General features: G+C 46.2%; 1 protein-coding gene and 1 pseudogene across 1 annotated transcript in view; one reads left to right on the top strand and one right to left on the bottom strand.

Annotated features, from left to right (window-relative positions):
* The first annotated feature begins 3,343 nt into the window (after window positions 1–3,343).
* Window positions 3,344–5,690, top strand: LOC118662815 (annotated as a pseudogene).
* Window positions 5,691–5,913: 223 nt separating this feature from the next.
* The window catches only part of RUVBL1 (RuvB like AAA ATPase 1), a 38,401-nt gene continuing 16,815 nt past the window's right edge, over window positions 5,914–27,499 (bottom strand). Inside the window, exons 5-11 of the mRNA XM_036321728.1 lie at window positions 25,767–25,856; window positions 24,858–25,007; window positions 22,565–22,628; window positions 20,829–21,027; window positions 12,088–12,190; window positions 7,500–7,591; window positions 5,914–6,298 (exon numbers count right to left, since the gene is read on the bottom strand). Of these exons, the coding sequence (XP_036177621.1) occupies window positions 6,139–6,298; window positions 7,500–7,591; window positions 12,088–12,190; window positions 20,829–21,027; window positions 22,565–22,628; window positions 24,858–25,007; window positions 25,767–25,856 (858 nt within the window). The 3' untranslated portion in view covers window positions 5,914–6,138. The remainder of the gene's footprint in view (window positions 6,299–7,499; window positions 7,592–12,087; window positions 12,191–20,828; window positions 21,028–22,564; window positions 22,629–24,857; window positions 25,008–25,766; window positions 25,857–27,499) is intronic.

Here is a 27,499-nt window from a genome sequence, read left to right as displayed (position 1 = left end):
CTTGTGTGGCCCTGAGCCTGCCCTTGTCCCTCAGCCTAAGGGGAAGGGTCAAGCCAAGAGGTATTTCTCTAGGGGCCTTTTCTAGGTCTTTGCAAGGGCCATCTGCCTGGGATGGGGAAGGGTGGAGCCTAGCAGGCCTCTGGCTCCTATTGGACAAATAGAGGCCTCTTCTTCCAAGAGGGATAGGGATTGGGAACTCTTCACTGAATTCCAGTATCTTGAGTACTCTGGACAGCCACATAGCACCTCACCATGTCCTCACCTGGGTATGTGGGATGATTGCCCCATCTTATGGATGAGGAAACCAAGGCTCAGGACCAGAAGGGACTAGCCTCATCAGGACCATGTCCCTACCTACCATGCCCCAGAGCCGGGTTGTTCCACTTTACTACCTGTTGCCTCTGCCCAGGGCCCCCGGAGATCAGGGACTGCTCAGGTCCCTCAATGCTGATCCTGGGAGGGAAAGAGGATGCTGGGTGACTAATGTCTACTGCTTTCTGGGCAGAAAGTAGCCTGCTGGCCCTGGGGTCTGAGACATAGAGGCCAACAGGGAGTGACTCCCATCTTTGTGCAGCTCCGTTTTTATTAGAAAAATGGTTGAAAAAGATCTGCTAACCAAGAAGTCACTTTCTGGTGTGATACCACCATCTGTTTAGTCCTAAAAATCAAGATATCCTATGAGCCCATCTAGGGGGTGCAACGGAAGAGGTGTGTCCGTGAGCCCTTCCAGCTTTCACAGGGGCCATTAGTACAGGCTGGGATTTACATGCAAACACTCCCTCTCAGCCCACCCAATCAGCTTGCCCAATCAGCTTGTGGGGAGGCACCCAAGAGCTTGGGCCCAGAGCTTAGAATATCAGCCCTTTCCTATGATCAACCCCCACCCTGCCTCACTTTAATATTACTACAATTTTTCATGCCAGACCTGAAATAGTGCAAAAAATGGGGCTGCTATAATTGTTGGTAGATTGTGTGTCAGCCTGATAAGATGTAACAAATATTTTCCTCCCCACAGGGTCTGTTTCCCTCTTGGTAATGGATGGAGAAACTTCTCATAGTCAGTGAGGGATCGGTCGTAAAAACTTCGCATGGAAGATTAATGTAATAATCACAGGCCTTGCTGGAAAACATAGGAGGAAAATTAAAATAACCCAACTGTCCCACTTATCCAGAACCATCTCCCTCACTTTGGAGGCCAGATGAGTGAGGTGAGCACGAAGGAGCAGGATTCCTGAGGATCAGGTACTGGGGGCTGTGACCACACACACACACACCCCTCCCCACCAACTGCTCTGGACATCAGGGTTTCCTGAGCAGCTGGGGGACTCTGTCCAAACGTCACTTGAGAGGTTAGCCATCACCGCTGCCTCTCTACTGCTCCCCAAGCACTGTGGAAGGTTTGGGGGCTGGAGGAAGAGGTTCAGATGGGCAGAGCCTGGTTCTTGTCCTCTGGGGTCACACCTTAGGAAAGTCACCTTCCTCATCTCTGCCCCTGCTTGTCTCACCTGGCTGGGATGGAGTTAGATCTTGAAGGCCCCTCCAACAACTCAGCACGCTGAGGAAGGTGTTATAGCCATAGGGAATTGGTGCACAGACTCCAACCACTAATTCCAAAGTAGCTGGGCAAGTGACATAACTGGCACAATATCACAGGCTGATGTGGGAATATAAAAGGAAATATGAAGCATTAACACTGGCCCAAGCCCATAATCGTCTCTTGCTATACTGATATCAGAGGTAACACTACTCTGTTTTTTCTGATGTGGCTTAAGTAGGGAAGTCAGATACACAGGGTATGAACACCCAGGACAGGCCACAGGGCTCAGCCCTGACTTCAGATGTATCTCCTCCCCCACCAAGAACCCCATGCTGGGATTCTCCTTCAAGGGCCAGGCCAGAAGTAGGTCCATTCTGGCAGCAGGGACTACCTGGGCTCGTAGGGTCTGAGTATGGCCTGAGGGCTGGATGGACTCCCACAGCATTATCTCAGCCCTCCTGTCCCCGCAGTCTTCTGGACATGCTCAAATAATCATCACTAATGGGAGGACAGTTGTGCTTGCCCAAGGACCTCGTGGTTAACTTAGATCAGAGCAACAATCGGATCAAATGGCCATCTTGGTTAGTCCCTTCTCCTGCACAGACAGCAGCAAGGAGATCCTGCTCATGAGGGCAGAGAGCCCAAACAACCAGCCTGTACAAAGGCACTGCTTCTGTGCCTAAGCCCTGCCTCAGGCAGCACAGAGCTAGCAGACAGCAGGCAGCCTGGGAGAAAGAATGGGAGCTCATCCTACCAGGTGAGAATGTCCGGGTACCGTATCTGTCAGGCACTGCCATTTCTCCTTCCTCTCAAGGGGCTGAAAGTCCCACTTTAGTGAACTAACAAAGAAATGTAATACCAGTGATGGGGATATGTCAAAGGGACACAGAAACCAATCAAAAGAACTCTCAATGGTCAAAGCTGGACTAATATGAGCAACAAAATAAATAGTACTGTACGATAACCCAAAGTATATAGTAAATATCCATGAGTCCATACCGAGATAAATGATTGAATAAACAAATGGTGAGAAGAGACAATCTCCCATGCGGAAGAATTCCAAATAATTTATGTAAATGCTCAGCCCTCAAGGAGGTGGAGCAAAACTCCCCACCACCTAAGTGTGGACTATGTATGCTCAGAGACTTCTTCCAAAGAGGACAGTGTGGAAGGGGAAAGAGAAATCTAACAAATATGACCTCAGTTATGGAACTCAGCTCAACACAAATAGTGATTTGTGATAAAAATGGCACTTTACCTGTCTGATCTTACTCCCAATAACCTGCAACCCTGGGTTAATCATGAGAAAAACATCAAACACACACAAGCCCTGGCCGGTGTGGCTCAGTTGGTTGGAACATCATCCCATGCACCAAAAGGTTGTGGGTTTGATTCCTTGTCAGGGCACATACCTAAGTTGCGGTTTGATCTCCAGTGCAGCGCTTATGGGAGGCAACCAATCGATGTTTCTCTCACATCAATGTTTCTCTCTTTCCCTTCCTCTCTCTCTAAAAATCAATAAGCATGTCCTCAGGTGAGGATTTGAAAAAAAGGCTGCTGTTACTGCGAGGAGAGAACAGTCAGTAGAGGGGTGCCCAAAACGCAGAGCAATAAACCCTGTAACTTGGAAAAGCAAAACCATGCTCCAAGGAAACAGCAGCTGCCGCCGCTGTCACCAATACTTGCAAACGGGCAACAAGACAGCAGCCAAAAATGGAGGCTTGACTATTGACCTGGAGAATTCTAGGAAACCAGGAGACCTTCATCCAAAGTAGCCGGCTCTTGGTGGACAATCTTCCTCTTCACATCACTGAGGAGGAAATGAGGAAGCTATTTGATAAACATGGGAAAGCAGGCGAAGTCTTCATTCATAAGGATAAAGGCTTTGGCATTATCCACTTGGAATTATGAACCCTAGTGGATACTGCTAACGTGGAGCTGGACAACATGCCACTCCATGGAAAGTAGCTGCATGTGCACTGTGCCTGCCATAGTGCATCTCTTATGAGCCGAAACCTTCCTCAGTATGTGTCCAATGAACTGCTGGAGGAAGCCTTTTTTGTGTTCAGCCAAGTAAGAGGACCAGAGTCATTGTGGATGATCGCGGAAGAGGAAGGCCCTCAGGAAAAGGCATTTTTATTTTATTTTATTATGTTTGTATTGATTTCAGAGAGGAAGGGGGAGGGAGGTAGAAACGTCAATGATGAGAATCGCTGATTGGCTACCTCCTGCATGCCCCTCACTGGAGATCAAGCCCACAGCCCAGGCATATGACCTGACCAGGAATCAAACTGTGACCTCCTGGTTCATAGGTTGACGCTCAACACTGAGCCATGCTGGCTAAACATGGAAAAGGCATTGTTGAATTCTCAGGGAAACCAGCTGCTCAGAAAGCTCGAGACAGATGCTCTGGACAGCAGGCTCCTTCCTGCTAACCATATTTCCTCAGTTTGTGACTGTGGAGCCCATGGACCAGTTAGATGATGAAGAGGGACTTCCAGAGAAGCTGGCTATAAGAAACTGGCAATTTCACAAGGAGTGGGAGCAGCCACCTAGATTTGCACAGGTTGGCTCCTTTGAGTATGAGTATGACATTGAGATGGAGAAACAGCAGCAGGACCAAGTGGACTGCATCAAGGCAGCTTGTGAGAAACTGGAGATGGAGATGGAGGCTGCTGCCATGCTAATGAGGCAGGATTTGATGAGGCATCAAGAACAACTTCGGAGGATGGAAGAGCTACACAACCAAGAAGTGCAAAAACGAAAGCAACTGAAGCTCAGGCAGGAGGAGCGCAGGCACAGTGACGAAGACATGCGGCGACAGCAGGAAGGACTCAAGGGAAGGGAACCTTCCCTGATGTGAGAGCAGGAGATACAAGATAGGTCAGATGGCTATGAAAGGTGCATAAACAACAGAGGTGTCATGCCCCCTGCTCTGTGCCTGCTGGTATCCCAGCTCCTCCAGGACCTGCCACTATGATGCCAGGTGGAACCTTGGGATTGACCCCACCAACTACTGAACTCTTTGGCCATGCTGCTACCATGGAAGGAAGAGGGGTAATTCAACCATGCAGCTCCTGGAGCTGAATTTGCTCCAAACATCAATGATATTAATAAAATTGCAGTCTTTAGTTTTCCTAAACCCTTAAGAGAAGGACCTTTTTGGACTAGCCGGAATTCTAGTCTGGAAACGTGTTAGGGATTCCTCCTAATAGTTAGGTTTTCCCTGCCTGTACTACTCTGGGAGTATGCTGGAGGCAGAGAGCAAGGGAGAGGCAATATTTAACAAATCATTTCTGGGTGGTATATTGTTTAATCATATCTGCCTGGTGCATTCCTGAAGTGTCGTGATTATTGAAGGCCTGGGAGGGTGGGAACAATAGCAAAGTGGATCCAGTTAGAGCCCCCATTAATCTTGATCATTCCATTCTTTGTTTATCCTGTTCTATTTGTGTTCTCATTCTTAAATTCCCCAACCCGAGACACTGCCATATGTACCACTAACATCCCCCAATGACCTTAGCCCCATCATTCCATGAACTCCCAGGTGGGAATTCAGACAAATGACTGCAGAGGTCACAGATAGCATACATACGGTTTTATTATAGCCCACAGATTATTCCTTCATGTCCTAAAGGAGACATTTTCTCTTTAGAGATTTTCATTTTAGTATATCTTTAAAAAAACCTTGTTAACTTGCCTCCATTTTGGGGGGGGAGTGGGGGGAGTTGAAGATCACCCAGGAATGGCCCTTTTGTGTCTGATGTTTCAGTTTTTCTTGATAGGCCTAGTACAACCTTGGGAACAGGGTTGCTGCATGCCGGATGTCAGAGAGTAGCTCTTAGCCTTGCCTACATATCTTAGTTACTTATGCTATGCTTTTTTTTAAATTTTATTTTATTGGTGTACTATGTTTGATTTGTTCCTGATACCTTTAGAATTTTTCTGGGGAAAAAAGTGGAGCAATAATGCAGCATCAATTTATTAAAATACATTTTAATCCTTAAAAAAAAAACCCACTGAGGTACATTAGACAGAACACTACCTGATCAGCATTGTGAAGGTCATTATAAACAAGGAAAGTGTGAGGAACTGTCATAGCCACAAGGAGTCTAAAGGAAAATGACAACTAAATGTAATGTGGGATTCTGATGGGATCCTGGGACAGAAAATGTGAATAAAGTATAATAATACACAGTGTTGGTTCATTAATTGTGACAAATGTATCACATACTACTACCATAAGACGTTAACAGTAGGGAAACTGGGTGTGAAATATGTGAGAACGCCCTGTACTTTACAACAATGCTGTACATCTAAAACTGTTCTAAAATACAAAGTGTTGCTTTTTTTTTAATTAAAAGAAGAGAAAGAGATGTCATCAAAATATCCTATAAGGATTTATTAGAAAACATGCCAGGTGAGGCAGGGTTCCTTCAAAGCAACAATGGGAGAAAGTATAACTTAAAAAGAAAACAGTACACTGAACTTGCCATTAACCACGCCCGAAGGGGAACAGAATCCAAAGCCAGGAGCGAGCCTTGTATCTGCAGGCTGTACCCAGGCCCAGGCATGCTGGGAGTGTCTCTTTGCAGAAAAACTCACTTCATGTACTTATCCTGCTGGTCAGCCAGGATTTTGGCTGATGACTTGGCATCATAGAAGAGCTCACTGATCTCCTCAACGTGCTCTTTCTCGATGCTGTCCTTCCCGTTGATCTTAGCAAGCAAGTTGGCCGGGGTCAGCAGTTGCACCGAGTACCTGGAGTGGACAGGAGCCAGGGCAGGAGTGAAATGGTGGCCACAGATAGGAGCCCTTCCACACCTACAGGAGCACTGGCACCAGGGGTTGAGCCCAACGCTGGGCTTGAGAAAGCTGCTGCAGACACAGCAGACAAGGAGACGTGAGAACTGTCCTTTCTCAAAGACCTGCAAGATCTCATGGAGGGGTCAGAAGTCACCAACATGACCAAGTCCTGCTCTCCAAATCTCTTTCAGTCTGAAAGTTCTCCAACAGGGGGGGGGATTCCACCGCTGCTTGAAAGGGAGCGCAAACTTAGTGGCAGGTAATCCAAGGTCCAGATCAGGACTGTGACAATGGCAGGGAAATGAACACAGCCACTGTAAGCACATGCCCTATCCAAAGGTACGAAAATCCAGGAGATTTAAAAAGCACCACTCCACCCGAACAAAGCAGCTTACAATTCTGCTTTAACCTTGGGAGTGGAAGAAATAGGGACAGGAGCGACTTGATTTCACAAGGAGCCAGAACACTTAGGAGGGACATCCTCCATAGGCAATGGCTTTGAGCCAATGAACAGTCAGGGAAGCAGTCCATGTCTGCGCTCCTCCTCACGCTCGCCTACACCCATCACTCCTACCCGAAACACGCCTGGGGGACAGAGCCAGCAGGGCGAGGGGTAAGGAGGCGAGGTAGGGCCCAGCTAATGAACTCCTTGCTCTGGACCCTGGTCTCTGGTCTGTCCTTTTCCTCTAAGGCAGCGGTTCTCAACCTGTGGGTCGCGAACAATAAAAATACATCCTGCATATCAGATATTTACATTACGATTCATAACAGTAGCAAAATTACAGTTATGAAGCAGCAACAAAAATAATTTTATGGTTGGGGGTCACCACAAAATGAGGAACTGTATTAAAGGGTCGCGGCATTAGGAAGGTTGAGAACCACTGCAAGGGGACTGACCTGGGGTCAGAGCCAGCTCTCTACCACAGGAGTGCACCTGCTGCAGGACAAGGGGACGTCACCTGTTACTCTAGCTTTTAAAACACCATCATCTATCTATTCCGCACTCCACAGCACAGTGTCCTGGACAAGATCCATCATACCAATAGGAACAGACATGGTCCTATGCGCTGAGAAGGGGGCCTGCCTTTATGTCCCCACAGGCCTTGCTGAGAAGGCACCAGTGGGATCTGCAGCAGCTCCAGGAGAAGTGGCTCACCTCAAAGTGGTCTTGGTGCCGATCTCCCCGAGGTGGTTCAGGGCCTCCTCACTGATGTTGATTCCCTCTGTCTGGGCACGGATTTTAATGATCTTTTGAAGGAGAAAAACCATGATCAACAGTAAGCGACCTCAAGTCTCTCATTTATAAAGTGCTTTAAAAACAACCTGGTTAAGTGTTTCTCGTCCCACCATTAGAGCAGCAGAAGCCCAACCCTGGGCTGGTGGGGCAGAGAGCCGACCTCTCCTTAGGACTGCACTCACCCACCCCTGCAGTGCCATCCACACCGTGCATGGCTTTTCAGCCAACGTGTTACATTCATACTGACTGAAAAGCAGCTGGTACCCCTGGAGGAGTCAACCAGGGTAGCTCAGCTCCTGCCTCCCGGTCCTTCCCACTCAATCCCCAGAACCAGAAAACTGAGGCCTCTCCAAAACCTGCCCAGGCGCCCGCACAGGCTCTATCCTTCCTCTCCAGTGTGGACACCACCACCTATAAGCACTGAGGTAAGAAGAATGATTCTTTGTTTCCTTGATAAATACGATGGTTGAATAAATCAAAAAGTTACTTTTAAAGATTTACCAGCCCTCATAACATCACCCAAAGATATCTAATCTATCAAGAAGAGGCTGACGCTTGCTGCAGTTTGAAGATCCCAGTAAAGTTGGATGGGAAATAAGCTGGCAGTGTGAACGCAGTAACGCAAGTGGCACCGGGATCCTGCAGCGCACCACACTGAGTGATAAGGGGCAGCTGGGATAATGATGTTGTGTGTTGTGAAGCCGAGATAACTCGAAGACTTTGAGCCTCATATAATACAGGAATTTTTCACTTTGGCAGCTTCGTAAACAAGATATCAAGAAGCCCTTGTTTAAATTAAAGCCATAAAAACACACTCGAGTAGAGGCGCAGAAAGTGGGAGAGACTGAGCCCCCAGCTGAAGCCTTCCAAGGGGAAGAGCAGGAGCAGAGGTTTAGGATATAGACATTTCAAAACTGGCCTTTCGGCTCTCAGGCAGAGACCCCGAGGACAGGAGCTGCAGGGGGAGGGAGTTCAGTGTCTGGTGGCTCTGGTAGGGGGCCCAGGATGTTACCTGCTTTGAATGGGAAAGGTACTGCTCAGTAAGAAAGCCAGGCTCAGGGCCAGGGCTGTGGCTGAGGTGGCTAGGCCAGCAGCACACATCAGGGGAGGTGGCCAGGTGCTGACAGGAAAGTCTTTTACTCTGTCAATAGACTCTGAACTCAGATTTTGGTATGAAATGTTCTGATTTCTAAATGTTGGCAACTTGTTCAAATATTTCGCACTGCACCAGCCACATTAAACCTACCTGTTCAGCCAGGGTATGACCTCCATCAAAAGAATCTAAGCTTGTGCATGAGGGGTTCCACCACCTGGGGTCCAAAGCTAAATGCAGCTGAGCAGGGAAGGTCCTCGATGGACAAAGGGCAGGCAGAACTGGAGCAGGGAGGGAGATCCCTGCTCCCTCCACAGGACTCCTCTCTGACCACACAGTCAGATCGGGACAGGTTTGTGCTCCAATACAAAAAAGGGCTTCTTATTGCCAGCTGGGGACCAACGAACCTCCAGGTCCTGTCAAGAAAAATGTCCCCTGCAGCCTTCAGAAACTTTAGGGCGATGCAAATATTTAATCCTGGAGCCTGCTCCAGGGGAAAGCTTCAGCCCTGGGGATTTCACCTTTAGCGAACTGCACTGATTTGGAAGTGGGGCTTCAGGAATGTCAGGGACACTACTCTCTCTAGAGCAGGTCAGAGCTATCCCAAGAGCTCCTGTTTCAGACTACTTGGAAATGGACAGTTCATAAATTAGATCTTTAATCATTTAATAACCTGCTGGGATAGTTTATGAGGGTGTCAGCACTGATGGCAGAGTACACAAGTTACATTTGCTCTGTTTTTTAAAAACCTGCCCCAGGCTCCATCCAATAAAGATGCCGAAGTTCTCCCTTGAACCTGCAAGAACAAGGCAATGCCCATGATGGCAGTTAGTCGGTCCTCTGCTAAGCCAAGAGGAAGCCTGGCTTCGCCAAGATGGAATCAGGCTGGGAGCCTGCCAGCAGTTACTGCTCTGGAGGCACAGTTGCAGAACATTCCAGGGGAGATCAGACTGTGTGCTCCAGGGTCAAATGGAGGAAACAAATGTGAACTGGCTCTGAGTGGGTCCTAGCTCTGCAGCTTATTCTCTGTGACCACGGGGCCATATTGTTCCCGAGTCCCAAAACCTGGTTATTGAAAGCTGTTGTACGGATCCCAGTGGATGCCTGTGAAGCACCTGCAAGCTGGTAGTAACAGTAATAATTACTGCAGTAGGAAGGGATGGCCGGCCCTTCCTACTTCTTCAAGTTATTACTGCTATCTTGCTTAGTCTTCATGACAATCTTGAAAGGAGGGAACAGATCTCCCAGTGAACCAGGAAGGCCAAGGCTCATAGAGGTGCACCAAATTGCTCATGTCAACTCAGCCAAGAAGTGCTCTGAGTGTGCAGGGCTGCCTCTCCCAGCAGGCTCCAGTCCCACGGAAAGGATGGGGAAGGGACCAATTTCTCCTTTGCTTTTGCTTCTATTCCATGAATACCTTGACTTCAACCTAGCATTCATCCAAGAGCAAAAGACCATTATCTGGTGACATGGCCTCCAGTCATGGAATTATACAGTTGCTGCCATGAACTACAACTGTTTCAGGTATTCTGTCAATGCTGGGTATGGAGGGAGACCTCTGCTCCATGCTAACCCTGCCTCTCCTTGGTACTGGTCAACAAGAAATGCTGGCAGGGCCAAGCAGGATAGGCCATACATAAGCAAAGGGGCAGCCAGGGAGTGCACAGGAGAGGCCCTCAGAGCTCCAAAAGGAAAGGCCCTACCGATGAACTGCCAGAGGGACTCCACCCTGAACTGAGGTGTTTCTAGCAGATGGGAAGCTGGTGGCATAGTGCTTAGGCACATGGGCCTCAGGATCAGACAGCCTGGATTCTGGTTAGTCAGGCCTGTCACCTATTAAACAGTGACAAGCTTTATGAACTTGGGCATTAAATTAGCCTAAGTCTTGGTGTCATCTTTAAGAATGACAAGGATAACAGTTCTCCCTGCCTCATAGTTCTGGGATCAAATGGAATCATGCTGGCTAATCATGTCCATGGGTTTAGTACAATGTCCAACAAACAGTGCCTGTTCTCTGGTGAGAAGAGAGGGTCTAGGCCAGCAGTGGGCAAACTACGGCCCGCGGGCCGAATCCGGCCCGTTTGAAATGAATAAAACTATTGAAAAAAAAGACCGTACTCTTTTATGTAATGATGTTTACTTTGAATTTATATTAGTTCACACAAACACTCCATCCATGCTTTTGTTCCGGCCCTCCGGTCCAGTTTAAGAACCCATTGTGGCCCTCAAGTCAAAAAGTTTGCCCACCCCTGGCAGAGCCCATCAAGATGTCAGTGCTGCCCTGGTCCTCTCTATGTCCCAGCCTTGGCCATATGTGGACCTCAAAGTGACAGACCTACATGCGGGCAGCAAGACCATCTGGAGCACAGGGGGGCAGAGTAGGGAAAATAGTACAGCCCTTACTGTCCCAGTGGGTCAGCAACCTATGGCAATGAGGAGATGGCCTGGGCTCTGCGGGGCACAGCCTGGCTTGCATCCTTGACTTGCCACTTCGTGACTCAGCCATCATAAGGAAAAGAGATTTGACCGTAACGACTGCTGAAGTACCAGTAAGGAGACTCGAATTCTAAGTGTGCAGTGCCTAGGCACTGTTTAGCACACAGTTGGTATTCCAGCTCCAGATCAAGCAAGAGGCCATTCCTGTGGGAAAAACTAAAACTGTACCCCTTGGGGTAAAGCCCAATCTCATATATCCCAGCACCCCCACCCCACCTGCAAATCTAACCCAAATTCAGCTCACGTGGAATTTTGAGCATGTACTCTGTGTCAGGGACTGAGTTAGATGCTTTTATGTACATTTCCTTCAAGCCTCTCATTATAAGGTTAGTTTTATGACCTCCATTCCACGTGCCCCTCTAAGCTCTGTGACCCTGCTTCACCATCATCTCTACAGTCAAAGCAACAAAACTATGCACCACCCCCAAAAAACCCACCACTAGTCAAGCTCTTCATGGCAGCCAGGGTCTGCTAAGACTCAAGTGCTTACCCTCTCCAGCTTCTATGCTCTGCTGGAGCTGGCCTGCTGTGGGTTCTGATGGGACAGAGTGCCTAGCTTTGCCCACTGAGCAAAGAGACCTCGGACAGGGCCTGGCCTGGGTCCAAGAGGCTATTGCCAAGTCATTTCATTGCCTCTTTCCTAGAGCCAGTGGCCTCCCTAATGGCCATCATCAAGTCAATATTTTTCATCATCCCTTTCCGAAGGTTTTGTGACACTTCAGGCAATGTCTAGTTGGCCCATCTGTCCCTCTGATGGGGGAATTGAGGCTCTGGAGCATTGTGACTTGCCCAGGGCAGCAGCTAAGTGGCAGACGGTGGTGAGAGCGAGGTCCATCCTATGGAGCCTTTCTGCACGGCATCAGGGAATGCTGGGAGCAAATGAGGGAAGAGAGCGAGGAGGTGGGAAGGCAGACTCACCTGTTTCATTTCCTGTGGCGTGTACAGCATGGTCCGGATGATCATCACTCGGTCCAGAAGGTCGAGGGGGATGCCATGAGGAGAGGTGATATCCTCAGTACCTCTGCAAGAGCCAGAACGATCACATCACCCCCTGCTCTTTGAGACCAGGCTCTGGACATTGAAAACATGGTTGAGGTGCTCACCATGACAAAACAGCTAGCTTACGTCCTAAGAGTCAGAGCCAGGGTAACAGACTAACATTCAGGTATCATCAAAAGCAACTTCTCTATTTGAGAAAATATCAATACCATAGGAAATTTGGGAAAGAGGAAGAAAAGGCCACCCAAAAAACAAACAGCACATTTTCATATATATAGATTTTTATAAACTACACTAAGTATGTAGATTTTTTTTTTTTTGCTTTTGTCTATGTCACTTTAGTTTTAATCCATCAGGTATTTTATAAAACCCAAAAATGTTGGGCATTTAGGTAGTTCCAATTGTTATTTTTACTAATGATGCTTTGATAAACAATTTTATACAGTCACTCATGAACAGTTCCTCAGAAATTCTAGTAGTGCCTGATACAATCCTGAATATCTATTTGAATGGATGACTGAATGTCCTAATTTACAAAGCTACCCAGTGATCTGATCTCCTTGCATTATAGCCAACACGAGGTATTCTAATTTTTTAAATACTTTGCTGCTTTGACAGCAAATGGTTTAGAAAATAGAAGCATTCATTTGAATGCTTTCCCTTATATGCACTAGTTATTTTATTTCTTTTGGGGAACTGTCCAGTCATGCCCTTTTCCTATTTTCCTTCGGATTCTTAACCAAGCCATAGGAAGAACAGTCCAGGAGAGGAGCTCTATTAAACCCACCAGGCCTTCAGGTACCAGCTGCCTGCCTGGCAGGAAGCGTGTTGGGCAGACCTGGCAGCCCACGGGGCCAGGCTTCAGCCACAGTGTCCGGAAGCCTCAATCTTTGAGAGTCACAACAGCAGGTCTACCTCTGCACCATATCTGGTGCCAGATTAAATTCTACGGTCATAACTTATCAATATAAAAAAGAACAAGAATAGGTCATTTGAATTTAATGGTTAATATCAGAATACTTGGTTTCTAATATAAGTAATCATTGTAGAAATAAAACCAGTAAAAAAAAAATCTGTTGAAATTCTATGTGGTCAGTTAAAGTATAATGTATATTTATTACTGCAAGAATAAATGCTGTTTTGATATATTCTACAACAGCATGGACCTCGAAAACATTATGCTAAGTGAAAGAAGCTAATTATAAAGGGGCAAATATTGTATGATTTCATGTATAGAAAATATCTAAAAAAGGCAATTCGTAAATACAGTAGACTAAAGGTTACTAGGGATGGGGTAAGGGGGAAATGGGAATTACTGCTTAAGGGGTACAGAGTTTCTGTCTGGGGTGATGGAGAAGCTTTGGAGATGGATGGTGGTAATGGTTGTAAAACACTGAATATAATTAATACCACTGAGTTGTATACCTAAATGGCAAACTCCATGTTATATACATTTTACTACAATAAAAACAATTCAAAAAAGAATAAAATGCCATATTAATGAACAATTGTTAAATATAAAAAAACTAGAGGCCTGATGTACGGAATTTGTGCAGGAGTAGACCTTCCTTCCCCCAGCTGCCAGCACCGGCTTCCCTCTGGCACCTGGGACCCGGGCTTCCTTAGCAGCCCCGGCTTCATCCAGAAGGTCGTCCAGAAGGATGTGTGGTCTAATTAGCATATTACGCTTTTATTATTATAGTTAAGACCTTTCAAAATGAATGGGGAAATAGAATAGCAAATACAAATATTATTATTATTATTGCTTTTAAAATATATTTTTATTGATTTCAGAGAGGAAGGAAGAGGGAGAGAGAGATAGAAACATCAATGGTGGAAATTGTTGATCGGCTGCTTCCTGCACACCCTCTATGGGGGATTGAGCCTGCAACCTGGGCATGTGCCCTTGACCGGAATTGAACCTGGGACCCTTCAGTCCACAGCAACTCCAGGAGGAGCTCTCAGTGTGAAGCAATCATTGTTTGACAGGGTAGCCATAATAGCCATATTACATTATAAAATTGCTAACAACAAACTGCAGTAATAATTATATTTTGGCTGAAAGTGCAGATTTATTCTTGTACCTGGAAGTGCATTACTGACTCTGGCCTCAGCCTAATACTTGATTTCATCATTATGCCATTCAACAACTATTCAAACTAAGTTAATGGTGTGCCTCTTCCAGATGGGTGTGAGGCCACAGACGGAATTCTCCTTGGAATCCAATATGGTATATCTGTAGGAACAAGGAATTGTGCATCTAAAAAATTATCCTATAGACACACTTATATGGGTGCAAAAATTATAACGCAAGGGTTCCTCAACTGTCACATTTTGACATTTTGGACCAAATAATTTTTTTGTAGAGGACTATCTTGTGCATTGTAGGATGCTCAGCAGTGCTCCTAGCCTCTACCCCAGTGATGGCGAACCTATGACACGCGTGGAACTCATTTTTTTGGTTGATTTTTCTTTGTTAAATGGCATTTAAATATATAAAATAAATGTCAAAAATATAAGTCTTTGTTTTACTATGGTTGCAAATATCAAAAAATTTCTATATGTGACACGGCACCAAAGTTAAGTTAGGGTTTTTCAAAATGCTGACAAGCCGAGCTCAAAAGGTTCGCCATCACTGCTCTACCCACTAGATGCCAGCAGCACCTCCAGGCAAGACAAATAAAAAAATTTCCCTGGCTCTGAATCACTGCTTGATAGTTGTTTATATAACCTTGTAACTGCAGGGACACAGATAACACAAAGCTTAAAGCTTCTATGGTGACAGGAAGCACAGTAAAGAATACTTCTCTGGGTAACATGAAGGGTAACTCCCATAAGTCCACTGAGCCCTAAGAAGAAAGCCATTTGATTTTTTGATGAGGCTGCCAAGACAATTCAATAAAGTAAGAACAGTCTTTTCAATAAATGGTCATGGGGCAACTGGGTATCCACATGCAAAAGAATGAGGTTGGACAGACCTATTCCTTATGCCACACACAAAAATTAACTCCAAGTGATCAGAAACTTAAATGTCAAAGCTACATTAGAAAACTTTTAAGAAATCATAGAGTATAAATCTTTGTGACCTTAGATTATGTATGAACCAGAGGCCCAGTGCACGAATTCATGCACCAGTGAGGTTCCTAGGCCTGGCCTGCAGGATAGGGCTGAAACTGGCTCTCCGACATCCCCCAAGGGGTCCCGGATTGCAAGAGGGCGCAGGCCAGGTGGTGAATGATCACGGCTGGGGAGGGACGCAGGAGGTTGGCCAGCCAGGGAGGGACTGCAGGAGGGCTCCAGGGCATGTCTGGCCCATCTCGCTCAATCTCAATCAGCCAGACCCCAGCAGCAAGCTAATGTACCAGTTGGAGCATCTACCCTCTGGTGGCCAATGCACATCATAGCGAATTGTCGACTGTCTGCCCCTTGGTGGTCAGTGCACATAATAATGAGCAATTAGCATATTACGCTTTGATTGGTTGAACGGCTGACCAGTCGACCGGACACTTAGCATATTAGGCTTTTATTATATAGGAGGATATAGGATGGTTTTCTTAGACATGAGACTAAAACACAGGCAACAAAAGAAAAAACAGATTAGACATCAAAATTTAAAACTTGTGTGTCAAAAGAAAGACACAATCTAGAAGACATTGAGCCCTAGCTACTTTGGCTCAGTGGATAGAGCATTGCCCTGCGGACTGAAGGGTCCCGGGTTCAATTCTGGTCAAGGGCACATACCTCAGCTGCAGGCTCCATCCCTGGCCATGGTGGGGGTTCATATGGGAGGCAATCAATCAATGTGTCTTTCTCACATCAATGTTTCTCTCTCTCTCTCTGTCTCTCCTCTTCCCTTCCACTCTCTCTAAAAATCGATGAAAAAACTATCCTCAGGTGAGGCTTAACAACAACAAAAAAGACAACTGACAGAATGTGAGAAAAATATTTTCAAATAATATATTTGGTAAGGGACTAGTATCCAGAATACATAAAGAATAAAAACAATAAAAAAATATAACCTTCATAAAAAAATGGGCAAAGGATCATAAACAGATAATTTTCCCACAAAGATATACAAATGGCCAATAGGCACATGAAAAGATGTTCAACATCACTAGCCATCAGGGAAATGCAAATCAATACCACAATGAGATACCACTTTATACCCACTAGATGGCTAGAATAAAAAAGACAGACAATAATAACAATTGTTGAGGATGTGGAGAAATTGGAACTCTCACACACTGCTGGTGAGAGTGACAAAGTCATTGTGGAAACAGTCTGGCAATTCCTTGCAAGGTTAAGTAGAGATACTATTTGATGCAGCAATTCCACTCCCAGGTATGTATCCCAAAGCCCATCAAATGATGAATAGAAAAATGCGCTACTAAATTTTCCATATTTTAAAATACTATTTATTCAGCCTTAAAAACAAGTAAGTACTGATGTATGCCATAACATGGGTGAACCTTAACATTACATTAAGTGGAAAAAGCCAGACATAAAAAACACACAAGATTGTATGGTACCATTTATATGAAACTAGAGGCCTGGTGCATGAATTAGTGCATGGGTGGAGTCCCTTGGTCTGGCCAGCGATCGGGGCGGAGTGAGGCCATCTTGCCCAGTACCAATCAGGGCCGATCGGGGCTGGCTGGCCGGGGGGAGGGACTGTGGCAGGTTGGCCTGCTGCAAGAGGGTGGCAGTGTGTGTCATAGGGACCGGTCGTAATGGTCACTTGGGCTTTTATATATATAGATGTCCAGAAAAGGCATTAAATGCATAGAGACAGAAAGTAGGTTAATGGTTGCAAGGAGCTATGGAAAAAATAGGTGTGTGTGGGAGGGAAGAGTATGGGTGGAAGTGGCAGGGTAGCTGTTGATAGGTATAGCATTTATTTTGTGGGTGATGAAAACATTCTAAAATAGACTATGGTGATGATTACACAACTTTGTGAATATGTTAAAAAAAAACCCTGAATTTTACACTTTAACTGGGTGAATTGTATTATGTGTGAATTACATCTCCATAAAGCTGTTCTATTTTTATTTATTGTTGAGAGAGAGAGAGAGAGAGAGAGAGAGAGAGAGAGAGATCAATTTATTGTTCCACTTATTTACTTGATGCATCAGGACAATACTCCAACCGAGCCTCAAGGCCAGGACAAAGCTGGTTTTTAACAAAAGTGCCACTTGGGGTGTTCTGCCACAGGGGTACACTGAATTTCGACCTGATTGTTTCTTAAGTCTCCATGCTTTAATGCAACAGTGACTTGTGAAGAAAAACTCCCACAAAGACTACTTGATCCCAGGGAGCTATTCTCCACAGGAAAAGAAGGCCTCCCAAGTGTTAGAGCTGGGATCAGGCCAAGCTCCTTTACACCTGAGGATCCTGCAGCCTGAAAGGGAAAAGACTTCTCAAGGTAAAAGGAGTGGAGCCAGTGCAGCTTCATCTCCCACTGTGTCTGTGAATGTTATCTCTTCCCATGGGAGAGGGAGGCGCCCATGGAAAAAGCCTAGGGCCATGTGCTCCTCCAGGAATGACTCCCCCTATGTACAAGGAGAGGTGACCCAGAGGATTTAGGGGTTGTCTGCACTTTCACAGCCACACCTCTCCATCAGGTACGGACACTCCCCACACGACCAAACAACATCAAAACTCAACCCTCCTCACTCACTGACCGGGCAACTATGGAAAGCAGTGCAGGGAAGCAGGAATGGCATGGACTTTGGAGTCAGATGGCCCTCACAGTTCACCTCCCGTGTGAATCTGGAGGTAGGGTGGTCAGGGTGCCTTGAGATTACAAGAGAAGGCCCGTGTGGAGTACTTTGGACAGTTTCTGGCACAGAGGAAGCCCTCAATTACTGTGAGTTTCCTTTCCTCTCCCTTTCCTTTCAGGCTCTAAAGGTCAGATATGGGTCTGAAGGCAAGGAAGCTCAAACTCTACCTCCAGGGGTAGAGTCTGATGGGCGGCAAGTCAGATGAGGCCAAAACTATACATATATTCCAGAAATTTCATCATTTCACATCTCACATTTCAGAGCATGGCTCTGAAGTACAATGCTCCGATCAATTCCCAGCTGTGCTTCTGAGCTGTGTGACCCTAGCCAAGTGCCCCTCCTGGTGCAACCTCGGTGTCCTCATCTGAACGAGAACAACAGTCCCTTCCTCACTAAGCGGAGGTGAGAGCAGCAGTGTGCCTGGTACACAGAAAGAGCTCCTCATACATGTTGGATATTTTTATTATTGATATTTTGACATTATCATCACCACTAAACAAATTTCCCACTAGTGATTGGCATCAAAATCCTCTTGTAGAGCACACACCCCAATTTTGGTTACCTCAGTGGGCCTGCACAAGACCCACACTCTGAACATTTTCCCTCCACTTGGATGATTGCAGTCTGACAGCAGTGAGCAGCCATAGCCTCAAGGAGCCCTTGATCAAATCAGTTAGGACAAGGCTGGGCCATGTCTCCCAGGTTGCAGACTGACCAGAGCTCTGTCCCTACTGGGAAGTTCTGAGATCAAAGCTACCTTCCTATGCACCTTTTTCCTGGATGGGACAGGACTGAGAGAAGGTACTGTAAGTCCAAGAGATCTTGCTCCTGCCAGAAGCTACCAGGCTCTACTGGGCTGGGTTATCCACTGTGAGGGAATGAAGCCTGTTAGCAGAGCTCTGCAGGGGGTGCCATCTGTCCAGGCTGAGCCCTTTCACCAGCTGTCTCACTATAGCCAGGCCTGACCAAAGCAAGGCAAGTACAGCAAATCTGCAGGGTCTGTGTGGCAGGGACACCAGGCTCAATGGACACCAGACCACATATCTGGTTTCCAGAAGCTGCCTAGGTAGCCAGGCTCCTCTCACCAACAGCTGTCCTGGACCTGTACAAGCTACCTTCTCTCCAAGATGGCAGAAAAAACCTGAGGCAATGATGCTGTCAAGACAGCATATTTCAGGGATTCAAAGTGACTACAAGATATCTATACTAATAAAAGGGTAATATGCTAATTAGACTGGGTCAACCAGCCATCTTCTAGATGTCCAACTTCCTTCTGGACAAAGCCATGGTGGTGGGGGTTGAGGCAGAGGCAGTTAGGGGCAATCAGGCCAGCAGGGGAGGGCAGTTGGGGGTGATCAGGCAGGCAGAGGCAGCTAGGAGCGATCAAACAGGCAGGGGAGAGCAGTTAGGGGCAATCAGGCAGGCAGGCAGAGGGGTTAGGGGTAATCAGGCAGGCAGGCAGAGGCAGTTAGGGGCTATCAGGCAGGCAGGCAGGCAGGCAGGTGAGCGGTTAGGAGCCAGTGGTTCCAGATTGTGAGAGGGATGTCCGACTGCCAGGTTAGGCCCGATCCCACAGGGGGCCTAAACCGGCAGTCAGACATCCCCCAAGAGGTCCCCGATTGGAGAGGGTGCAGGCTGGGCTGAGGGAACCGTGCCCCCCCATTCCCCCCCCGCCGGTGCATGAATTTTGTGCACCAGGCCACTAGTTACTATATATACTTGAATCATAAACATACGTTCTAATTCTTAGTCAACTGAGGGGGAATCTAAGGGGGTCCTAACCCATTGCCAACATCACAGCTTCTGGACAACTTCAATGGAGGAGACAAAGCTGCTCGATCAAGCGCCAGCTAAAATGCACATGACCCACTGCCACTCAGGAGCCAAGTCCAGGTGAATCAGCAATCTGGATTCCTAACATAGTGCGGCTCCAGCTCTGCGCTAATACTCATGGGCCTTCAGGTCTCTTTCAGGATTCCTAGCACCCTTGCTGCCAGGAGCACACAGCCTCCAAGGTTCTGTTGCTCTCACTACTCTGCTGGACTTAAAAAGGGGCTCCTCACCATCCCCTTCATGCCACTAGCAGGCCTCAACTTTAAAACAGGAGGACAGAAAACCAAAACAGCAAAAAAAGTACCAAGTATGGGATACTGACATTTAGGCTTACGAGCTGGGAAGAAGTGTGTCCTCTGGGGCTCACAGGCCTACAGATACTCAGTTTATCAAACAAGTCCCTGTTCCAGCTCTTGGCCCATCTTGGCAGGGTAAGCATCATATGAGCATTTGCCTTCCAGGTGTTAAGACCTCCCCTTTTCAAAGGCAGAACTATGGGAATAGGGGTAAGGAAAGGCACCAGTGTGGCTCCAAAAAGTTCTGGAGTAGAGAGAAAATTCTGGTTTTGTTACTGGTTTCACTATGAGAAGACCTGGGTTCTCAATCTATCTTTATGACCACGAGCAAGTTAAGCTGCCATTCTGTTTTCTCATCTGAAAAATGAAGCCAAGAATACTTACTCCCAGAGCTAGTATAAGGATAGAAGTTAACATATATAATATCATCCAAGACCACCCTGTCTGATCTTATGTTTGCCTACTCTAACCGAATGACCAAATCATACCACACTAACCCCAGACATCCCATAGGAGGCCCTCATATTCAGTAACAGGGTGACTGTTGGCTTTGGTGACCATGACAGATTGAGGCTGACACATGAACTACCTTTGAAGGCAAGCCACTTTGGCATGTTTCTCTCAAAATGAACATGAGCTCCCTCATCCCCAGCCCAACTCATGATGTAATAATGTTGAAAGTGATCCCAGAGGAACAAGTTAACCCAGATGGAAGGTGGAAAACGCTCATGGCTGGCAGACAGCCCCCTACCTGATCACACAGTTGCCTCGGTTAGATGCAAAGATGACGATGGGGGCGATAGAAGACTCCAGGGCCCGGTGCAGGTAGGTGAAGCACTCAATGTCCAGCATGTGGACCTCATCAACAAAGAGCACACCTGGAACCAGCTCGGCAATGCCTTGATCAATGTACTTGTTCACCACCTTGTTAATCTCCCCCCGAAGTTTGTCTAGGAGACAGCAAGGGTAGACATGCAAGGTCAGTACCAGGTGGGGAAAACTGTCACCTTTTCTCTTCTCCCCACACCTGAATTCAGCCCAAACCCAAGTTTGGCTCCTGGTTTTGCTGTTCGCTATGTGACCCCAGGCAAGTTATGTCCCTATTCCAGGCTTTGGTTTTATCATCTGAAAGTAGGAATAATCACACCAGAAGTCACAGAATAGACAGCTTCCCCTACAGATGTGCTTTAAGTCACTCTCCCCACTAGATATTATTACTCACACCCACCCAAACTTAGCTCCCTGCCTGATCCCATAGATCCTGGAGTTTGGGAGCCCTGGATGATATGAGTTTCCATATGCAAATTATCCTGTTCTGCACTGGTAAATGACCCTTTCTTTTGGCCCTGTATGACAAAGCTTAGGTTAATTAACTTTCATTCAAGTGGCTGGACAAAGAAATGAATAGAAAGCATGTGTAGAATCCTCTCTGGAAGGAAACCTGAGAGGAATGAAAGGTTCTGAGAAAAGGTCCAATCTCAAAGTTCTAAGATGGATGAGTCTCTCAAAAGTTAAAGAACCATCTAAAGTCACAGTTCCCATTTTCCAAACCAGATCCTGTGCTATCATCTGGAGAGAGGTACTCATAAACAGAGCATGAAGATTTGATACAGCATCTCCCACCAAAGCCATGACGCAGGCATGGTCAAAATCATGTTAAAATACAGAAACTGCTCTTGGTAGCTCTAACAGAAAGGCCTCAGATCACTCCACTGGCTAAAATGTTAAAGAAAATAAGATGCTTTAATGTTTAACACTTTACAGTGACAAAGCTATAGGGCAGGGGTCCTCAAACTGCGGCCCGCGGGCCACATGCAAATACAAATATTGTATTTGTTCTCGTTTTGTTTTTTTACTTCAAAATAAGATATGTGCAGTGTGCATAGGAATTTTTTCATAGTTTTTTTTTTTAAACTATAGTCCGGCCCTCCAATGGTCTGAGGGACAGTGAACTGGCCCCCTGTTTAAAAAGTTTGAGGACCCCTGCTCTAGGGGGTAAAATAAGTGAAGAGAAGTACCCGTTGAGAAGAGAAGCAAGGGAAACTAAAAGCCCACAAGGGACCAGCAACATTCCTACCAAGCTCTGGGAAGTGCTCAGGAGGCTGAGCAGGTGGAACAGGGACCCCTGGCACCCAGACAGCAGAGCTTGCTGTGCTCAGGTGTGCTCTGGTCGGAGCTATCCTACAGAGCTGGGGTGACACAATCCACATTTCTGGAACCTCAACGGACCAGAATCTGTGACAGTTTCCATCTCCAAAGATGAATGTAAGGATACTGAATGCAGTTAAGAGGGTGTGCTAGCAAGCAGGGCCAGAGGGCACACGGTATGCTTTTGGCTGTCTAAACCAGTCACAGACTATTAGCATGGAGTCAGGCTCTTCCTCAGTTTTGGGAAGAGTCACTCACAGAGCCTCACACAAGAAGGATATCAGAATCCAGGGCCCTCCAGCTCTGCTTCTGGCTCACAGGCCTTGCTGTTGCTCTTACCTGTGATTTCTGTCTTCTTTGGCTTCATTAACTGGCCCATCATAGACAGGATGTCTTGTCCCCCCTGTGTAAGAGAAGACTTAACAGAGTCAGTCCTGCTTCCTAAGGCAGCTGCGAAAGCCTCACCCATCCCCAATCCCTCATCCCACCCATTCCCAATGTCAACTTGATGGTGTCCTGAGGTGTACAGATCCTGAACAGCTCCAGTGGAAAGCTTAAGAAGCTTCTAAAACAGGAATTCTTAAGAGGTTTCCCCCTGACCTGTAACAATAAAATTAAATCCCTTCATGGGAAGTACAAGCTCTGTGGGGCCTGGCCCAACCTCCATCTCCGGTCATATCATTTTCCAATCCCATACTCCTTGATTAGCCACATAGGACTTCTAACCGTTCCCCGAACACCCAAGTTCTTTTATGACTCAACTAGAGGCCCAGCGCGCACGTGTGAGAGTAGCTTGCTTCCGCTTGCCTCAGCTGGCCGCCCTGCCCATTGCAGCTCATAGCTCACTGCCCTGCCCTCCGCTGCTCATAGCTCTCCACAGCTAGTAGCTTGCCCTGCCCGCTACGACAGCTACTGCTCATTTGGTTAGGACGGTGTTACAGCATGACGACCACAAGGCTTTTATGATACAGATGCTTTTGTGTGTTCTAGTCTATCTGCCAGGAACCACATTCTCTTTCCTGGGAAGCTTCCAGTTATCCATTAAAGTTCAGGTCAAAGGTCCTCTGGGGGTTGTCTGACCCTTTCCTGGTGCTCTAGCTCCCTTGGGGACACTGTTCAAGTAGGTATAAGGTGTACTTAATTATGTTCCTGTATTTCCTTTCATTAAACTCAGCGACACAGTCACATTAACCTAGTCCTAACCTGGAGCTGCTCAGAGTCCATGAGCCCATCCCTGCATAATCGCTGGCTCCTAATAGGCTCACCCCTTGCCTTAACCCTCCCCACTAGCTCCTTGGGGTGCAGTCAGCAAGAAGCTGCTGTTTTGTCATTTACCCAGCAATTCATGAAAACCAGTTGGTTACCAGATCCTGGTACACAGAGGCACTCACTAAATGTTCACTAGTAAAAGGTAGCAAATGGCCCTAACCGGCTTGGCTCAGTGGATAGAGCGTCAGCCTGTGGACTGAAGGGTCCCAGGTTCGATTCCAGCCAAGGGCACATGCCTGGGTTGCGGGCTCGATCCCCAGTAGGGGCTGTGCAGGAGGCAGCCGATCAATGATTCTCTCTCATCATTGATGTTTCTATCTCTCTCTCCTTCTCCCTTCCTCTCTGAAATCAATAAAGAAATATATTTAAAAAACAAAAACAAAAAAACACACAAAACAGTAGCAAATGTTTCCTGAGGATTTACAACATTTGATCCTCAAAACAGCCCTGCAGGCAGGAACTATTATTATACCCTTTTCACAGAGGAAGAAACTCAAAATCAGAGTCCTAAGTCACAGAAAACCTGGAGACCCAAAGTGACTAATTAGCCAAGCTCATTAGCATCACAGCAACACAAACCCTGACTTGCAATTCTCAGCCCTGCACTCTCTCCAAGTCAAAAGCTCCTAGGAGGTCAGTTTGGGGACAGCCATTCCGCAAGCAGAGCGAACCTGTTGGTCCACAATATGATTCTTCAGCAATCTCTTGGCCAAGGCTCCAAGGGACAAAACACCCAAGGATCCAATTTCAATTTCAAAAGTCTACCCCCTGCTAGGGAAGAGGTGGCCTCTCTTGGGATGAAGAAGAAAGCAAACTGAAAGACTACCAGCAGGAAAGAGTTGGGATTTTAAAATTGCACATTTCCCAGAGCTGTCATAAAGTCATACTGTATTTTCCCACAAAGTATCCATCTTCTACTCAGCATGAGCAGCACATTCAGGTCCCATTCAAAGCTATAAAACTGTGGATTTTGCTAAGCAGGAGGAAAGACACAGCCTTGTCAGGCTTTCTACACTCCTGCAAAGGGCTTCAAGAACACTCCTGTTCCCCCACCATTAACACCCAGAAAATCCCAGGTGTGAGCCGCTGCTGGAGAGAAGCCACAGAAGCTGTATAGTCAGGGCCAGAGGCCTGGCTGGGATAAGGAACAATGCATGTGAAATCATCTGTGACTAGAGCATTTGAATTGGAACAAAGGAGTCCCTCTTAGCTCATGTCACTGTTCACTGCTAAACATTACTGACACAAAAGGACTTGTTTCCCTAAGAAAGGGCAGCAGCAAGACTGACAATTCACTCCCAGAGCTTCTGTGCACATGCAAAAGGGCTTGTGTGCCAGTTCATGCCCGGGTACAGGCAGTTACCTGGGGCCGGGCGTTAGCCACGTCCAAGTCATGCAAGGTCACATCCTGGATGATTTCTTTCTTCTTGTGCACATCCCCCTTTGGCAAGGGGACATACTCTTCAGCTTCAAGGTCGAATTCTGTGGCATAGGTATCACACCTGCCCTGCCTCTGCAAAGGGAGAGAAACCTGAGTGAGTTTTCACTGCCAAGTCCCCAAATGGCACACTGCTAAGTGAGATAAAGTCTCAGTTCCCAAGTGTGGGCCTGACAGCATACTCGACTAACTCATACTCGACCAACTCCAAGCATCCCCCACTCTTCTGCTGCCAAGAGAAGGAAGCTATCTGCTCATCGCTGGGCTCCAAAAACCCAGTTGAAAAACACCTGATACTTTCTCCAAGAATATTTTTCCTCCTCTCTTTTAACTGTATGCAATTCCTGATAAAGGGCAAATCCAATAGATTAACTGGAGCCGGAGGGAGTTGTTCAGACTCTTTTGTAGGTGGGTGATTTATTGTATGATATAAAGTATTATGCGCATCCATTAAACAGTGAGGAACACTGTACAGGACACTGAAAATCAGATATAAAAGGAATGCCAACTAATGCAGCATTCCTTTCCACACACATATATCTTGAGAAGAAAATACCAAAGAGATAAAAGGAAGATTAAATACACTGCACATTTCAATTTAAAAATGACTACAGTTGTTTTGCTTTCTCATCCTGTATGCCCCCTCTAAACAGGTTTTAGTATTTTTCTAACAGACTTTTTAGAATGAAGATAAAGGGAAAGCAAACTTTATTAAACACCAAGGGGCAACTGCTGACCTTCCGTCAGCATCGCACCAGACACTCCATCCCCATCCCCAAAAAAGCAACTTCCTGGTCACCCAGGCCTCCTCATGGCAGACAAATCATGCAATACCTTCACGGCTCCACTGTTGGCTTCAATGTAAATCACATCTCCAGCTTCTACTCGCTCTTTCTGCAAACTTTCAAAAATGCTGGGGTCCAGCTTAAAATTTAAAAAAAATATGTGAATCAGAGAACTGTAATACATATTGTATTTATTTCTGACAAACTGTAAGATATCTTTCCATAAGGGATTTGAGATAGCTAATGACTGTATGGAGAAAGTGTATTTGTGTGTATGTGTATGTGTGCACATGTGTGTGTATTAGAATGTGTGAGGCTGGCTCTGAGGGTTTGAGTGTCATAGAGAGAAAGCAAGAGTGAGTGCACCTGTGTTCCAGGCAGAGAGGGACATAAGGGGAAACCTAGTCTCCTTTCCCCTTTACTCCTAAAGCTGCAAACTGGCAAATATGGCTCTGACTACTTTTAGGTGGCCTACACTATTCCTGGGAGCAGGAACTCCTTTAAAGATTGCTGTCGCAGGTTCAATCCTTCACATTCCTCACCTTGGGTACTGATAGAACCTTCTGCAACTAAAGTTTCCTTTCTGTAAGTAGCATTTTGTGAGCCTATGACTTTGGACAAGGCTATCAGTTTCTTCATCTATATAACAGCACCCAGATGTGATCACAGATGTTTAAAATTCAAAGGGAAACATAAACCAGGATCTTTCTCAAGCCTTTTGATTGAAATCCCAGTTTTTGCTCCCTGCTTGCCTGCCTGTTTATATCTCCAGGAAAGTAGCATATCTGGGGAACTGCTGCTTTTCTCCAGATCGTCCAGATTCAGGCTACCCCTGATGATCAATACTCTAGGACAGCAACTTTTGCAAGGAGTTAGCATTTAGAAATAAGTTTCTCTCAATTAAACTTCATTTTATAATGTGAAAAACACTTGGGCTTTGTCTCAAACAATATTAAAGAGTAAAAACCCAGGATTCAAAAGAACCCAGACACAAAAGAACACATATTGTACAATTCCATTAGTACGAAATGTTCAGAAAAGGCAAATAGTATATAGAAACAGAACGTAGATTGGTAGTTGCCAGGGGCTGTGGGAGAGAATGGGAAGCTACTGTAACTAGGCATGAGGTTTCTTGGGGTGATGAAAATGGTCTAAAACTGGTTGGTTGTAATGGTTGTACAACTCTGTAAATAGATCTAAATTCCTTGAGTTGTACACTTAAAATGGGTGAGTTTATTTGAAACCATATCTCAATAAAGCTCCTGCAAATGGTAACCACAAAAACAAAGCTCTGTCTCTCTGGCTGGGTTGGGCCTGATGGCCTCCTGGAGCACTGCTATGGGCAGGAAGGACAGTGGTTGGTCGGCCTCTGACACTGGGCTTGGGATAAGGGAGGCACTCGATACTGATTGCAAGTATGGTATTCTCCTTCACACTTAAATATCCATGAGTATTTAAGCTCCATCTATCCAAATACCTTACACTCAAAGTAGCTGGAAGTACTCATTTTAGAAAAAAAATTTCACCTCTCCTCTATGTCATTTTCTTAAGGAAACTGCAAAGCAGCCTTATGGATAGCTGAAATCTAAGTTGCATGCCTTATTTTATCTATCATACATTGAAGAGCACACACTACTTTTTTGCCTTAAGCATTTTTATATTGGTTAATTTCCCAAATGAGTTGACTGAAGATGTAATTATTGCAAGGTGGCAGGTCCTACTAAGAAATCTAATTAATACAGAATGGGAGAGACGAGGGGCAGGTTTAAAAGAGATTATTTG

The sequence above is a fragment of the Myotis myotis genome, unplaced genomic scaffold (genome assembly GCF_014108235.1).
Source record: "Myotis myotis isolate mMyoMyo1 unplaced genomic scaffold, mMyoMyo1.p scaffold_m19_p_9, whole genome shotgun sequence".
Taxonomy (NCBI): Eukaryota; Metazoa; Chordata; class Mammalia; order Chiroptera; family Vespertilionidae; genus Myotis; species Myotis myotis.
This window is presented reverse-complemented; position numbering and strand designations above follow the sequence as displayed.